At 48.4% G+C, this 14,859-nt stretch overlaps 1 protein-coding gene across 2 annotated transcripts in view; it reads left to right on the forward strand.

The window, feature by feature from the left end:
• ABCB1 (ATP binding cassette subfamily B member 1) overlaps positions 1–14,304 on the forward strand; it is a 34,327-nt gene extending 20,023 nt beyond the window's left edge. For both annotated transcript variants that reach the window (XM_054385175.1, XM_054385174.1), the window contains 11 exons: positions 294–398; positions 1,858–1,935; positions 3,373–3,456; positions 4,742–4,945; positions 5,927–6,027; positions 7,206–7,346; positions 9,796–9,952; positions 10,740–10,937; positions 11,640–11,846; positions 12,447–12,593; positions 13,114–14,304. In XM_054385175.1, the coding sequence (XP_054241150.1) occupies positions 294–398; positions 1,858–1,935; positions 3,373–3,456; positions 4,742–4,945; positions 5,927–6,027; positions 7,206–7,346; positions 9,796–9,952; positions 10,740–10,937; positions 11,640–11,846; positions 12,447–12,593; positions 13,114–13,320 (1,629 nt within the window). In that variant the 3' untranslated portion in view covers positions 13,321–14,304. The remainder of the gene's footprint in view (positions 1–293; positions 399–1,857; positions 1,936–3,372; positions 3,457–4,741; positions 4,946–5,926; positions 6,028–7,205; positions 7,347–9,795; positions 9,953–10,739; positions 10,938–11,639; positions 11,847–12,446; positions 12,594–13,113) is intronic.
• The last annotated feature ends 555 nt before the right edge of the window (positions 14,305–14,859 follow it).

Raw genomic sequence — 14,859 nt, forward strand, 5'->3', positions numbered from 1 at the left:
AAATGAGAGCAGAGCAGATTTAGATTGGATGTGAGGAACAAGTTCTGCACCATGAGGGTGCTGGAACACTGCAACAAGTTGCCCAGAGAGGTGGCTGAGGCCCCATCCCTAGAGATCTTCAAGGTCAGGCTGGCCAAGGCTCTGAGCAAGCTGCTCTAGTGGAAGATGTCCCTGCTGAGTGCAGGGGGGCTGGACTAAGTGACCTTTGGAGGTCCTTTCCAACTCAAATCACTCGAGGATTCTGTGATTGTCAGTTAACTAAACCCCCAAATGTTTGTGATTTTATTCCGTAGGTTTTCTCAGAAACAGACAAGACTGTTCTGAAACAAAAGAGCGACCTGTACTCACTGCTGTTTTTAGTGGTTGGCATCGTTTCCTTCTTCACTTTCTTCTTTCAGGTGTGTTTTGTTGTTTCACCTTTCTACTAACTGTTCAGCATGCTTTAGAGACAGACCTGAAATACACAAAAATCGGTACCTTCTCAGCGTGTCTCCCATGCAAACCAGAACTCACTTCAATGGTTCTAGGTGTGCCTTGTGCTGAATTGATTCTTGAGCTTCTCACTTCTTAACTGCAGAGCTTCACCTCTTCTTATCAATGTCTGTAAATATCTGGGGGGGCAGGGGGGGAGCAAGATGAAGGTTCCAGGCTCTTTTCAGTGGTGTCCTGTGACAGGACAAGGAGCAATGGACACAAACTGAAACCCAGGAAATTTCACCTCAACAGGAGGAGAAATGGCTTTGGTGTGGGGGTGCTGGAGCCCTGGAGCACACTGCCCAGAAAGGTTGTGGAGTCTCCTTCTCTGGAGATTTCAAGCCCCATCTGGATATGTTCCTGTGTTCCCTGCCCTGGGTGACTCTGCTCTGGCAGGGGGGTTGGACTGATGACCTCCTGAGGTCTCTTCCAACCCCACCATTCCAGAATTCCATGAAATGAATGGCCTGAAAGGCTCCTGTTTAAATCTAACTTAGGTGACCTCAGTCAAAAATGAAGCCAAGGAGCTGAGCAGTGATCTTCTCTTTGAAGATGCTGCTGGAGCCATGCTGGGAAATGCTGCAGTGCCCTCTCTGATTTCCTGACAGGTATTTGGATGCCTGTACTGGGAGCCTGCTGCCATTTATGAACATTAAACCTCTTTTCACGTTAGCTTTGTGCAATCAGGGCTGCAACAGTTTGTGTTATGGCTTTATAGAGGCAATGAGCTCCAAATATTTATGGGCTAATGTAACAGTGAGAGAGCAGAAATCCCCTTCCCACACCGACAATGACCAGGCTAGCTCAGTCTGGAAGCAAATGAGAGCTGTATTTACAAGCAAAACTACAATCCATGATGCAATGCAATGAATATGTACAAATATACACAATTCACAACATTAACAAATATGTACAATCAACAGAAAAACACAACCAAGCCCGCTTTGCTTCCCCCCAAGGGGCCTTCCCCAAGGGGCCTCCCCCCCTAGCAAGAAGAAATCCCCCCAGGCTCCCCTGGCAGAAGGCAGAGAGTCAAGAAGCAGAGAGGCTGTCAGACTTAGCTTGTCAAGGTCAGTGTGTTATCTTCAGCCAGAAAAGAAGAAGAAGACAGAAGCCCAGCAAGCTGAGAATGCCCAGCTCCCCAACCTTGTTTTTTGAGATTATTAAACGTTTCTATCTCTCAATGGAAGTGTTTAGAACAATCATTATTTTGCTTTCTTACACCCAATAGTGATTTATTTACATTCTTTCACTTTCTCTGCTTGAATTTTATGAAGAAAAATTAAAAAGACAGTCTTAAAACCATCACAATCCGCCCCTTCTAAACAATTGCATCTCCCACCAGGCAATGGCTTGCTGAGTGTTGTGCCTTGTCTCCAACAGGGCTTCGCGTTTGGCAAAGCTGGAGAAATCCTGACCATGAGGCTCCGGTTTATGGCTTTCAAAGCAATGCTCAGACAGGTACAGAGAAGAAAGGGATGGATTCCCTTTGAAAAACAATTCACTGTAGAGATGGCATCAAATGACTCTACATCAGCCTGGTATGACAGTGATCAGAGGGCTGGAGCACCTCTGCTGCAAGGAGAGGCTGAGGGAGCTGGGGGTGTTCATCCTGCAGAAGAGAAGGCTCCAGGCAGACCTAACAGCAGCCTGCCAGTACCTGAAGGGGGCTACAAGAAGGCTGCAGAGGGACTGTTTGCAAAGAGCTGCAGGGACAGGACAAGGGGAATGGTTTGAAATGAGAGCAGAGCAGATTTAGATTGGATGTGAGGAAGAAGTTCTGCATCATGAGGGTGCTGGAACAGTGGAGCAGGTTGCCCAGGGAGGTGATTGAGGTCCCATCCCTGGCGATCTTCAAGGTCAGGCTGGCCAAGACTCTGAGCACGCTGCTCTGGTGGAGGATGTCCCTGCTGAGTGCAGGGGGGCTGGACTAAGTGACCTTTGGAGGTCTCTTCCAACCCATACCATTCTAGGATTCTACACCTTACCTACAAAGAAGGTTCTTTACATCAGCCTAGAGACCAGTTTGGTGAGTTCTACCAGGTTAAGCAAAGTATCCTTAGAGGGAGAATCTTAAATCAAGACAAGCAGAAGAGGTTTCCCTGTCCTCCTTGCAAAGACTTAAATTTACAGCCAAGTTACTGCAGCCTGACAAGTTGATGTGCACCAGCAGGATCCCATTCCTTGTTCGTTTGCCTGCTTTGCTTTCCTGGTACCCTTTATCTCCTGAAGACTGCAGCTTACATCAGAACTCTCACTTCAGATGGCTGTTTTAAGATGTGGTGTTCACAGAGATGCTTTGAATTGTTCCTTGAAGATCTCTTTCAAAGAGCTCCCAAGTCTCTAACTTGTTTGTTAATACAGGAGATAGTTTAGTGGTCATGCTAGTTGGGTTACAGTTGAACTTGATGATCTTGAAGGTCTTTTCCAACCTTAATGATTCTATGACTCTATGATACAGTGCTGAGATTGTCTACTTGGACCCTAACACTTTCAGAGAATGACACTATAACCATTTCAGCATGCTTTGCAGTACTTCATGTAGTTATCTGAATTGCTCTGAATTTTGCATGATTTCTGCATCAGTATTTTAGATTTTGTGGGTGGGGAGCCACTTGAACAGGTTGCCCAGCGAAGCTGTGGAGTCTCCAAACCTGGAATTGTTCAAAGGCAGGTTGGATAAGGCCTTGAGCAACCTGGTCTGGTAGGGATGTGTCCCTGCCCATGGCAGGGGTTTGAAACCTCAAGCAATCATGAAGTTCCCTTCCAACCCAACCCATTCTAGGACTCTGTGAAAAATTCAGCACTGCTGCACTGCCACATTCAGAGTCTTGTGACATCAGGCTCAGTGCTGCAATGTCCAAAAAGTGGTCCTAAGGAAAAATGTTCTTGTTGTAGGACATGGGCTGGTTTGATAATACCAAAAACAGCACTGGAGCATTAACTACAAGGCTTGCTAATGATGCCTCACAGGTGAAAGGGGTAAGTAACATTTCATCTGGCATTTGTTCATGGTTACTTTAGTGTGCAGTGAAGTTGCAGCTTGGCTTTGACTGGCTGGAAAGAAGTCTTGTCTTGGACACCCAAAACTGACTACACAATGATAGGGAGGGTAGGTGAGAGGTGACCCTGCCCATGGTGGGGAGGTTGGAGTGGGTGATCTCTGAGGTCCCTGCCAACCTGAGCCATTCTGGGATTCTATGATCTACAAACTGTGACAGCCTTTAGTGTTGTGGTGGGTTTGAAATTACCCCCCAAAATAAAATTGCCAGACTAGCCCAGTAGAAACCAATGAAGCAAAACTACAATCTAGAAATATGAAATGCAATGAATATGTACAAAACATACAATATTTACATGTATTTACAATTTATAAGCAACACAAGAATCCCTTTGGACAAAACTAGGGAAGGTACCAATAGCTTCCCCCTATCCCCTGCCCCAGACAAGGGAAAAAGAAAGAGGAGAAAAGCAGAGAGTAGCTTGTTAGTACTTAGCCACAACAAAGAAACACAGCCAAGTCAGCAAGCCAGCAGAAGCACCAACTGGTATCTGCTAGAGTGCAGAGCTGAGAAAGAGTTAGTTTACACAGCTAACTTTGTTAGTTATCAGACCAATGGGTTTATTTAGACCTTATCACTATTTTTCTTTTGCACCCAATGGTGATTTATTTACATTCTACCACTTTTACTCAAGATCTGTGGAAAATATCCTAGGCATCAGCCTAAAACTGCCACAGGTCTTTAGCTGTAAATGTAAATCTGTGGCAAGACTGAAGCCTGCTCAGCTTCAGGAGCAAAATTTAGAAACTGCAGTGCAAGTTGAAGCACTCAGAATCTGGGGAGAGGAGACTTACATGACATCTGGACATTTGGTGGTGGTCACTTCAGGACCTCATGTTCCTGTCATCTTGACGTTTTGGTAGGGAGACACTGGAACAGGTTGCCCAGGGAGGTTGTGGATGTCCGCTCCCTGGAAGTGTTCAAGGACAGGCTGGATGAGGCCTTGAGCAAGCTGGGCTGGTGGGAGGTGTCCCTGCCCATGTTGAAAGTAGATGACCTTGAAGGTCCCTTCCAACCCAACCCATTCTATGAATTTATTACAGAGTAATTTAAGAAACTCCTGGTTTGAAAACCAGCCAAGCCAGCTTAGGAGTTTCTCAACAGTGCTTTGAGAATCAGGAGTATTCTAGGTGGAAATAATTTCCCTATTTGCAATGCACTTAGTTGAACAAAAAATGTCTTTTTTTTTTTTTTCCTTTCTCCAGGCAACTGGAACCAGACTGGCATTGATCACCCAGAACGTAGCTAACCTGGGGACTGGAATTATTATTTCCTTGGTTTATGGCTGGCAGCTGACCCTGCTCCTTTTGGGTGTTGTGCCAATCATTGCAGTGGCAGGAATGATTGAAATGAAGATGTTGGCTGGGCATGCTAAGAAAGATAAAAAAGAGCTGGAAGCTGCAGGAAAGGTGGGTCTGGAGAAGTTGTTCTTTGTGCTGTGTACAGTCATGTCCACCAAAGCACTGCTGATGGGTGGATTGCTTCCACATACAGAATATTTCATGCTGTGTCACTTCTAGAGACAGCCAGAATTTGTATAGCTTCCCTGGTAGGCCTACAGAGCATAACACCTCTTCAAGAGCAGCTGAAGACTTCATTATTAACCAATATTCATCTTTATAATTTATAAAGGAGGAACCCTGCTTGGGACTAACTTTCGGCTGCCTTCCCCAGCTCAAATCCCTGCCTTCCCCAGCTCAAATCCCTGCCTTCCCCAGCTCAAATCCCTGCCTTCTTTGAAAGCAGCCAGCTCCAAAGTACCAAGAGACACAATGAAGGAGAAGAGAGAGCTCCAGGGAGACCTTAGAGCAGCTTTCCAGTACTTGAAAAGCCTACAAGAAAGCTGAGGAGGGACTTCTGACAAGGGCTTGTAGTGACAGGACAAGGGGCAATGGCTTTGAGCTGGGAGACAGGAGACTGAGACTGGAGATGAGGAAGAAATTCTTGCCAGTGAGTGTGGGGAGACACTGGAACAGGTTGCCCAGGGAGATTGTGGATGCCCCCTCCCTGGAGGTATTCAAGGTCAGATTGGATGAGGCCCTGAGCACGCTGGGTTGGTGGGAAGCGTCCCTGCCCATGGCAGGGTGTTGGAAATAGGTGATCTTGGAGGTCCCTTCCAACCCAAACCATTCTACGGAGCTATGGGTCACTATCTACCTGCGGGGCACTAAAGAAGTCTTAGCAGAATATTCTGAGAATCATCAAAAACTCTTAATGTCATCAAAAGAAAACTGTAAAATGTTTGCTTTTGATATCTGAGACCCATGATTTGAATAACAAGGATCCAAAAAGAGAAGATTCTCCTCCAGCAGGCTATCTTTATTAGTTTAGAATAAGGAGCTGCAACGTAAGCTGAACTCTTGCTGAGTCCCTTTGTGTTTCTCTTGCAGGTTGCCACAGAAGCCATAGTAAACATCAGAACTGTTGCCAGCTTGACCCGAGAGAGAAAATTTGAGGCCATGTACGGAGAATATCTGCATGTCCCATACAGGTATCACCACAAAGAACTGAGCTGAAAGCTCTCTGCTTTTAAATCACAGACTAAATTACAACCGTTTCCTTGGCCAAGCATTGATTTTGGTGTTTGAGTGTGTCTGAGTTAATCACCTCAGAATTAACTGAACTATTTGACATATTTGTTCTCACCAAACACAGCCATCAGGTAGGGGCTTTCTTCATTGATTTCATTCATCTTTTGTGATAATATGAATCCCTTCCACTGCAGTGTCACTTGGGCTGAAAAAAATTACAATTGTAGTGAGCCTTGGGAGTCATCCAGTGTAACCCCATCCCCTCAGTGGGTTTAGGTGTTTAATTAATAGCATTTAAATGTAAATTGCTCTGCTGAGACCCCACCTCCAATCCTGCCTTCAGTTCTGGTGTCCCCAGCAGAAGAAGGACACAGAGCTCTTGGAGTGAGCAAGGAGGAGGCCACAAAGATGATCCAAAGGCTGGAGAACCTCTGCTGTGAGGACAGGCTGAGGGAGCTGGGGGTGTTCAGCTTGGAGCAAAGACTCCAGAGGGACCTTAGAGCTGCCTTCCAGTACCTGAAGGGATCCTACAGGAAGGCTGCAGAGGGACTTTTCCTGAGGGTGTCTAGAGACAGGACAAGGGGGAATGGTTTGAGGCTGAGGCAGAGCAGGGTTAGACTGGAGCTGAGGAAGAAGTTCTTCAGTAGGAGGGTGATGAGACTCTTGAACAGGCTGCCCAGGGAGGCTGTGGCTGCCTCCTCCCTGGGGGTGTTCAAGGCCAGGTTGGATGAGGCCTTGAGCAGCTGAGTCTAGTTGAGAGGTGTCCCTGCCCATGTTGGGGAGGTTGGAGCAGATGATCTCTGAGGTCCCTTCCAACCTGAGCCATTCTGTGATGATGGACTGAACTATAAAAGGGTTTAGCACCCAAACCATGAGAAGGTAAGACAATAATTTCATAGATAGCAGCTAAGGTATCACCTTTGCCTGCATCCATCTTCCCAGCTGTTCTTGAAAGTAAAGTTGTAGAAACAAAACTACTTTTGCCTTGGACACAGTCTCATGGGAGACAAGACATCACTGAGCCACAAGTGCAGCTCCTATCACAACAGGAGCATCTAGAGTCAGTTGCTTGTTTTTTGCAGACTGTGACTTGAGTGTGACTGCACATTTTGATGCCACTCTGGGTTCCTTCCTGCAGGAACTCTGTGAAGAAGGCCCACGTATTTGGGTTCTGCTTTGCCCTCTCACAAGCCATGATGTTCTTCACCTATGCTGGCTGCTTCCGCTTTGGTGCCTACCTGGTGAGGCATGACCTCATGGAGTACAAACATGTCTTCCTGTGAGTATCTCCTTGATGTCAGTCCAGGCAAGGGGCTTTGTTTGCTGCTGGAGATCTCTGGAGATGCTGGGGTATGATAAGAGGAGTGTGTCCAGCAGATTGAGGAAGGTTCTCCTCCCCCTCTACTCTGCTCTGGTGAGACCTCACCTGGAATATTGCATCCAGTTCAAGCGCGACAGGGATCTACTTGAGAGAGTCCAAAGGAGGGCTATAAGGATGATTAAGGGACTGGAGCACTGCCTTATGAGAAAAGGCTGAGAGACCTGGGGCTGTTCAGTCTGGAGAGGAGAAGACTGAGAGGGGATCTAATAAATGTCTATAAATATCTGAGGGGAGGGTATCAGCAAGGAAGGGACAGACTCTGCTCACTTGCACCCTGGGACAGGACAAGGGGCAATGGATGTAAACTGCAGCACAGGCAGTTCCACCTCAGCATGAGGAAGAGCTTCTTCACTGTGAGGGTCACAGAGCACTGGAACTGGCTCCCCAGAGAGGTGGTGGCGTCTCCTTTTCTGGAGACTTTCAAGACCAGTCTGGAGGAGTTCTTGTGCGATCTGTGCTAGATTCTGTGGTTCTGTTCTTCCAACCCCTGACATCCTGTGATCTCATGAGTCCCTTGGGTAAGCTCAGGAAACAGGCAAACTCCTCTTTCTTACTTCAATGCAGAAGGAGATGCTGCAGGTGGCTCCAGGGGCTGAGCTGCTCAGATGAGCCTGGCCTGGGATTTCCTTTCTGTGTTTATTTTGGGCCTGTTGTGTTCTCCAGAGGCTGAAACAGTGTCCTACATACATCACTTTGTTTCTTCTCACAAGTCTTAATGTTCATGTGGCTGCGAGGTCCCCTGGATAAGCCACAGAAAACATTGTTGCATGTGGTTAGTGAAGCTTAATAACGTTGTCAAGATGTTTAAAAGAAGAGGTCATCAGCACCTGAGTGATTTCTATGTCAGGTGGAGTCACCAGCCCTGGAGGTGTGCAAGAAATGGGTGAAGATGGCACTGTGGGACATGGTTTAGTGGCTGTGGTGGTGTTATGTTCATGTTTGGACTCGGTGATCTTGGAGGTCTCTTCCAAGTGAAACAATTCTTGATTCTGTGATCTCAGTTACCTCAGCTGGCCTACAGGAGAACTGGGGAGGGACTTCTGACAAGGGCTGGGAGTGACAGGATGAGGGGTGATGGCTTGGAGCTGGGAGAGGGGAGAGTGAGAGTGGGGATGAGGAAGAAATTCTTGACAGGGAGGGTGGGGAGACACTGGAACAGGTTGCCCAGGGAGGCTGTGGATGCCCCCTCCCTGGAGATGTTGAGGGCCAGGTTGGATGAGGCCTTGAGCAAGCTGGGCTGGTGGGAGGTGTCCCTGCCCATGGCAGGGGCTTGGAACTGGATGATCTTCATGATCCCTTCCAAACCAAACCATTTCATGATTCAAAACCAACGAAAGGCAAAATGTAATTTTTTTGTTGGGAACTTGATGAAGTTCCCAGCTCATTTTCATTGGAAGATGTTGGGAAGTGCATCCCATCTGCCAGCTGATGATCTCCAGCTAGTTGGCCAAGTGAACATCCAGTGGCTTGCCAAAGTTTGGAGGGGACTCTGACCTAAAGCTCTGTGAGCCCTTCCAGGCTGTTCACATGTAGAACAAACCAGGGTGCTTTATTTAGCTCTGAGGGACAAGAGAAACATCGATGGGGATTCATTTCACCTTGCCTTAAAGCAGGCTGAGACATCTCAGATGCCAGCTACTATTTCTCACTGATTACTAACGTGACATTGTGGAGTCCAACCATCAAGCTAAGGCTACTATGGCCATTAAACCATATCCCACAGTGCACTAATTAGCAGCTGAGGGTAGCAGGTTTATCAAGCATTCTGCTGTAGCCCATAAAGACTCCTTTGCATTCACCACAAACCAGGAACTGCAGGTTTCCAGAGGCCTTTGGGTGGTGGAAACTCTTCAGAACTGTGATAGCAAAGTGACTCATTATTGTTACCCTGCTACAGGTTTTATTGACCCCTTGTATATTATTCACTAACTTCCAGAGGTTGTTGGACCACAGAGAGAGAGGACACCACAGCAATGGAAAAGGGAGTAATGACTTTACCACCCATGGCCCACTTCTGCCCTAGCTGAGACTCAGTAGAGTTAACCAGGATTAATAATTAAAGAAATTAGTGCTAATAAGTAACTTAAAAGATTGAATATGGAGTGGAGGCTCATTTAGCTCACTTCATTAACAGAGGATAAAAACAAATTTGCAGAGCTAAATGTGTAATTAAAGCAATAAGGGATGGTTACTACTTTATTTTCTTAATTTAATCCCCTTTTTTTTCATCTCCAGGTGAAATAAAAAGCTGGCTGCAAGCTCCCTTTCCCTTCTCCTGTTTTTCATTCTCTGTTTATTGATTTTTTTTGTTTGTTTGTTTGTTTTTTGTCCCTGATGTCTTTCACAGAGTGTTCTCAGCTATTGTCTTTGGTGCCATGGCATTGGGGCAGAGCAGCTCTTTTGCTCCAGACTATGCCAAAGCCAAGGTCTCAGCTGCCCACCTGTTCCTGCTGTTTGAGAGGGTCCCATCCATAGACAGTTACAGCGAGGATGGGGAGCAGCCTGTGAGTAACCCACGTGTAGCCATCACAAAGATGATCAGAGGGTTGGAGCAGCTGTCCTACAAGGAGAGGCTGAGGGAGCTGGGGTTGTTCAGCCTGGAGAGGAGAAGGCTCCAGGGGGACCTTCGAGCTGCATTTCCATATCTGAAGGGGACCTACAGGAAGGCTGGGGAGGGACTGTTCAGAAGGGCCTGTGAGGATAGGACAAGGGGCAGTGGTCTGTATCTGGAGCAGGGCATCAGAAGGAAGTTCTGCACAGGGAGGGTAGGGAGACACTGGAAAAGGCTGCTCAGAGATGTGGTGGAAGCCCTGGGCAGCCTGATCTAGCTGGAGGTGTCCATGCTGACTGCAGGAGGGTTGGACAAGAAACCCTTTGAGGGTCCCTTCCAGCCCAATGCTATCTGTGACTCTGTAATAGATGACATCATTTCATGGCAATGTGGACAGTGTTCTTCTCACTTTCCTCTCCTTCTGATGACTTCCTTACCGCAATGTTTCCTTGACACTTTACCTGAACACAGCATGGGCCAAGGTCTCTCCTGTGAATCCAGCTTTTGCCCACACTCTCTGAAGGTTCTTTGTTGAAGGTACAGCTTATGTGGAACTCAACCAGCAGAAGTTTGAGTATTGGGTATAAAACAGTGCAGTGCTGTGCTTTAATTTCATAGCTTCACAGTGCTCAAGTCAGTGCTCCAGAGATGACAAAACTGTGTTGAAAAACTTCTATATCTCTATTTTAATAACATCAAGTTGCCTTGAAGATGTAACAGTGCTGCCATTTCAATTACAGGAATCGTTTGAGGGAAACATCACCATCAAAGACGTGATGTTCAACTACCCAAACAGACCCGAGGTCAAAATACTCCAGGGTTTGAATCTGAAAGTAGAAAAGGGACAGACCCTGGCTCTGGTGGGCAGCAGTGGCTGTGGGAAGAGCACTGTTGTGCAGCTGCTGGAGAGGTTCTATGATCCCCTGGAAGGAGAAGTGGTGAGTGTCTTCATTGGAACATGTCTCCATATCTGGTGAAGGCGTGCTGGTTTGGGCTTAGGTGATGCACTAAAGTGTAAGACAGCTTTCTGTTTGCAAATGACACCAAACTGGGACGCAGTGTTGGTCTGCTGGAGGGCAGGAAGGTTCTGCAGAGGCACCTGGACAAGCTGCATCCATGGGATGAAGCCAACTCTATGAAATTTAACAAAGCCAAGTGCTGGGTCCTGAGTACCTTAGGGACCTGGGGTTACTTGGCCTGGAGAAAAGGAGGCTGAGGGGAGACCTCATTGCTCTCTACAGCTCCCTGAAAGGAGATTGGAATAAAGTGGGGGTTGGTCTCTTCTCCCTAGTATCAGGTGAAGAATGAGAGGAAATGGCCCAAAATTGCACCAGGTGAGGTTTATGGCAGACATGAGGAGCAATTTCTTTCCAGGAAGAGTGGTCAGGCATTGGTACAGGCTGCCCAGGGAGGTTGTGTTCCAGAACCCCTGGAGGTGTTCCAGAACCATGTGGACATGGCACTTGGGGCCATGATTTAGTGGCCATGGTGGTGTTGGGTTGATGGTTGGCCTGGGTGATCTTGGAGGGCTTTTCCAACCTAAAATATTCTGTGATTCTATCTTCTGTGTTTGACTTTACAGTAAGTCTTAAACACACCTAGAGCCAGGTACCTGAAATGTGCAATGTTTGGTTTCTCAGCTTTTTGATGGCAAAAATTCAAAGTCACTCAACATCAAGTGGCTGAGGGCCCAGCTGGGCATCGTGTCCCAGGAGCCCATCCTGTTTGACTGCACCATCGCTGAGAACATTGCCTATGGGGACAACAGCCGGCAGGTGTCTCACGAGGAGATCGTGCATGCAGCCAAAGAGGCCAACATCCACTCCTTCATTGACTCACTGCCAAATGTGAGTGTATTCCTTTGCTCTTCTGCTCACAGATGGAGGTGACCTCCTTTGGCAGGGAGAAGTGGTGTCGATTGATACTTCCCTTGGAGTACAATTTATCCTTCCCTGCAACAGGTGGCCCAGGGAGGTTGTTGATGCCCCCTCCCTGGAGGTGTTCAAGGTCAGGTTGGACAAGGTCTTGAGCAACTTGGTCTAGAGGGAGGTGCCCTTGCCCATGGAAGGGGGGTTGGAACTATATGATTTTGAAGGTCCCTTACAACACAAACCATTCCATAAATCTTCTGCCTGAAAATAACATTGCCTTCCAACTTTAGAGGTGTTGCTACTTTGAATTCATCAAATGCTGGATGCTGCAAAGATGTCTCCTAGGGAAAGATGAGATCTGTGGCAGGTGGCCACTTTGGTCACCTGTTTTCAGTAAGCTTCTTGGCTTGGGTTAGCTCAGTGGTTGGACTTGATGATCTGAGAGGCCTTAGCCGACCCAAACAATTCTATGGAATATGGAGGTTATGGATGGCTGGTCTCAGGGTCGATGGGTTTAGTCAACAGACTTGAGAGTTACCTTGCTGGCCTCATCTGATCCGAGTCTCTTGTTCCCAGAAATACAACACCCGTGTGGGGGACAAGGGCACGCAGCTGTCCGGGGGGCAGAAGCAGCGCATCGCCATCGCCCGCGCCCTGGTGCGGCGGCCCCGCGTCCTGCTGCTGGATGAGGCAACCTCTGCGCTGGACACCGAGAGCGAGAAGGTAACAACACCACCCCCAGTGCTCAGCAGCTGGGCTGCAGGACTACCCAGCGTGGGCTTTGATTGCAGGGTCACAGAATGGTTTGGGGTGGAAAAGCCCTTTCAGATCCCCCAGCCCAACCATTCTCTGACTCTGCCAAAGCTGGGGCTAAGCCATGGCCCTCAGCACCACATCTCTGCCTCTTGGAATCACCTCCAGGGATGGGCATTCAGCCACCTCCCTGGGCAGCCTGTGCCAGGCTCTGAGAACCCTTTCAGACAAGAAGTTTCTTCTCATCTGCAACCTAGACCTCCCCTGGTGCAACTTGAAGCCATCTCTCTCTGATACTAGGGAGAGGAGAGCACTAGCCCAGGCTGCTCAAGGCCTTGAACACCTCCAGGGAGGGACATCCACGAGCTGGCAGTGGAGGTGTCTCCCACCAGCTGGCAGAATAACAGAGAGCTGCTGAGATGGGAAGAGAGCTCTGAGCTGCTGCAGGCTAAGCAGTGCCCAGCTCACCTGTGCTTTGCTCCCTGTGCAGGTTGTGCAGGAGGCCCTGGACAAGGCCCGGGAAGGTCGCACCTGCATCGTGATCGCTCACCGCCTCTCCACCATCCAGAGCGCCGACAAGATCGCCGTCATCGACGGCGGCAGGGTGGTGGAGCAGGGCACCCACCAGCAGCTGCTGGCTCACAAAGGCATCTACTACTCCCTGGTCAATGTGCAGAGCGGGTCCAGCAACATGTGAATTAAAGGCAGTACCCACCTCTGGATTGTCACTGTAGTCATTTCAGTCCTGCTGAGTTTGTCCCTCTAGTCCCTTCCATAGTGATACTCAGTCCTGATGCTCTTGGCTCACCTCCTTCCTTGCATAAGTCCCGCAAAGCCAAGAAATGCTCCATAAATATGTACCAGGTTACCAGTTTCTCACTGCTGCCTGTCATTACTGAAACCAGTCTGCTGCATGGCCAGAGTAGAGGGCTGCTGCACCCAGAGGAGCATGAGCATGCTCAGCCAAACCAAGAGATACCAGCTTGCCTTGGGCTGGCAGGACCCTGCTGAGCACACCTGGCTGGGGAACATCTTCATGCTCAGTTTTGCTATCACCAGAACCAAGCCTCAAGCCTTACCCTCCATGTGCCTGTGGGAGGCACCCTCAGTCGTGGCCTGTTGGGCTTCTTCTCAACACGTCATGAGAGCTTGCAGGTCTGGACCAGATGTCCCCTGTTCTGCTGTGGAGCTTTTTAAAGAGCAGAAGTCTTGAAAATAGAGGCACAGGCTTGAAACAAAGGTCCCAGAACTGTGATGGTGGTTGAAGAAGTGAAACCTTAAGACTGCTTCAATGCAAAGGAGCAAGACAAACCCCACCAGCTGATGGGCAAGGCACCCGCTGCAGCCTGGCAAAGTGGCACCCAAAGTCCTGGGGGCCAGAGGTCAAGGGCCAAGAACTACCTAAATTCTGCAGTGGTTTAGGAAAAGTGAAAATCTGGGATCTGGGCTTGGAGAAGGGGAAAGGAAGGCACCCTTCCAGTGCTTGCTTCCTCCACTGGAGACCTTACGATGACCCTGCTGACTGCAGAACTGTAACCATCAGTGCTGACTCCATGGCACCAGCTGTGTGGCAGTGCCCATGGGTCGCTGATGGAGGCTGCCAGTGAAGAACTGCTTGGAACATGTAGCAATACTTTAATGAATTATGAGCTAACCATGAGCCCTGTGTATTGTTAATGAATATGGAAACAGTAAAGTTTGTTTTTTAAAACTGTTCTGATGACATCACTCTTCCTGTCACAGAAAGTTCTGCTCCCTGAGATTGCCTCCCATGATCTACCTGCAGATGTTTCTGCAGCCACAACCTCAGTGAGAGGCAGTTCAGTTCCATCAGTGACTGAAGCAGCCTGCAGGATGCTGCTGTGTGCAGCTCCTTGTGCTCCTCTTCAACCACTCACCTCTTTGATCCCTGTCTTGGTTGGTGTCTGTTGGTGTTTTGGTGGTGGGGCCAAGGCTACTGGTGTGGATCCTACAAGAAGGTATGAGAGACTCCAAGTCAGACCCACCTCCTGGCCAAGGCCAAGCTAATCAACACCTCTGCAGTCACAGTTCAGAGGGGGAAAGCTGCTGGGTGAGTTCCTTCTGGTCTGCTAGGGTGTGGAGCCTGAGAAACAAAAGCAGATCAGTGAGGAGGGAGAGGAAGAGATCATAGGATAGTTTTGGTTAGAGAAGATCTCTAAGATCATTGACCCAACACCACCATGGCCATTAAACCATGTCCTAGTATGCCATATCT

Source organism: Indicator indicator, chromosome 11 (assembly GCF_027791375.1).
Source record: "Indicator indicator isolate 239-I01 chromosome 11, UM_Iind_1.1, whole genome shotgun sequence".
Classification (NCBI taxonomy): domain Eukaryota; kingdom Metazoa; phylum Chordata; class Aves; order Piciformes; family Indicatoridae; genus Indicator; species Indicator indicator.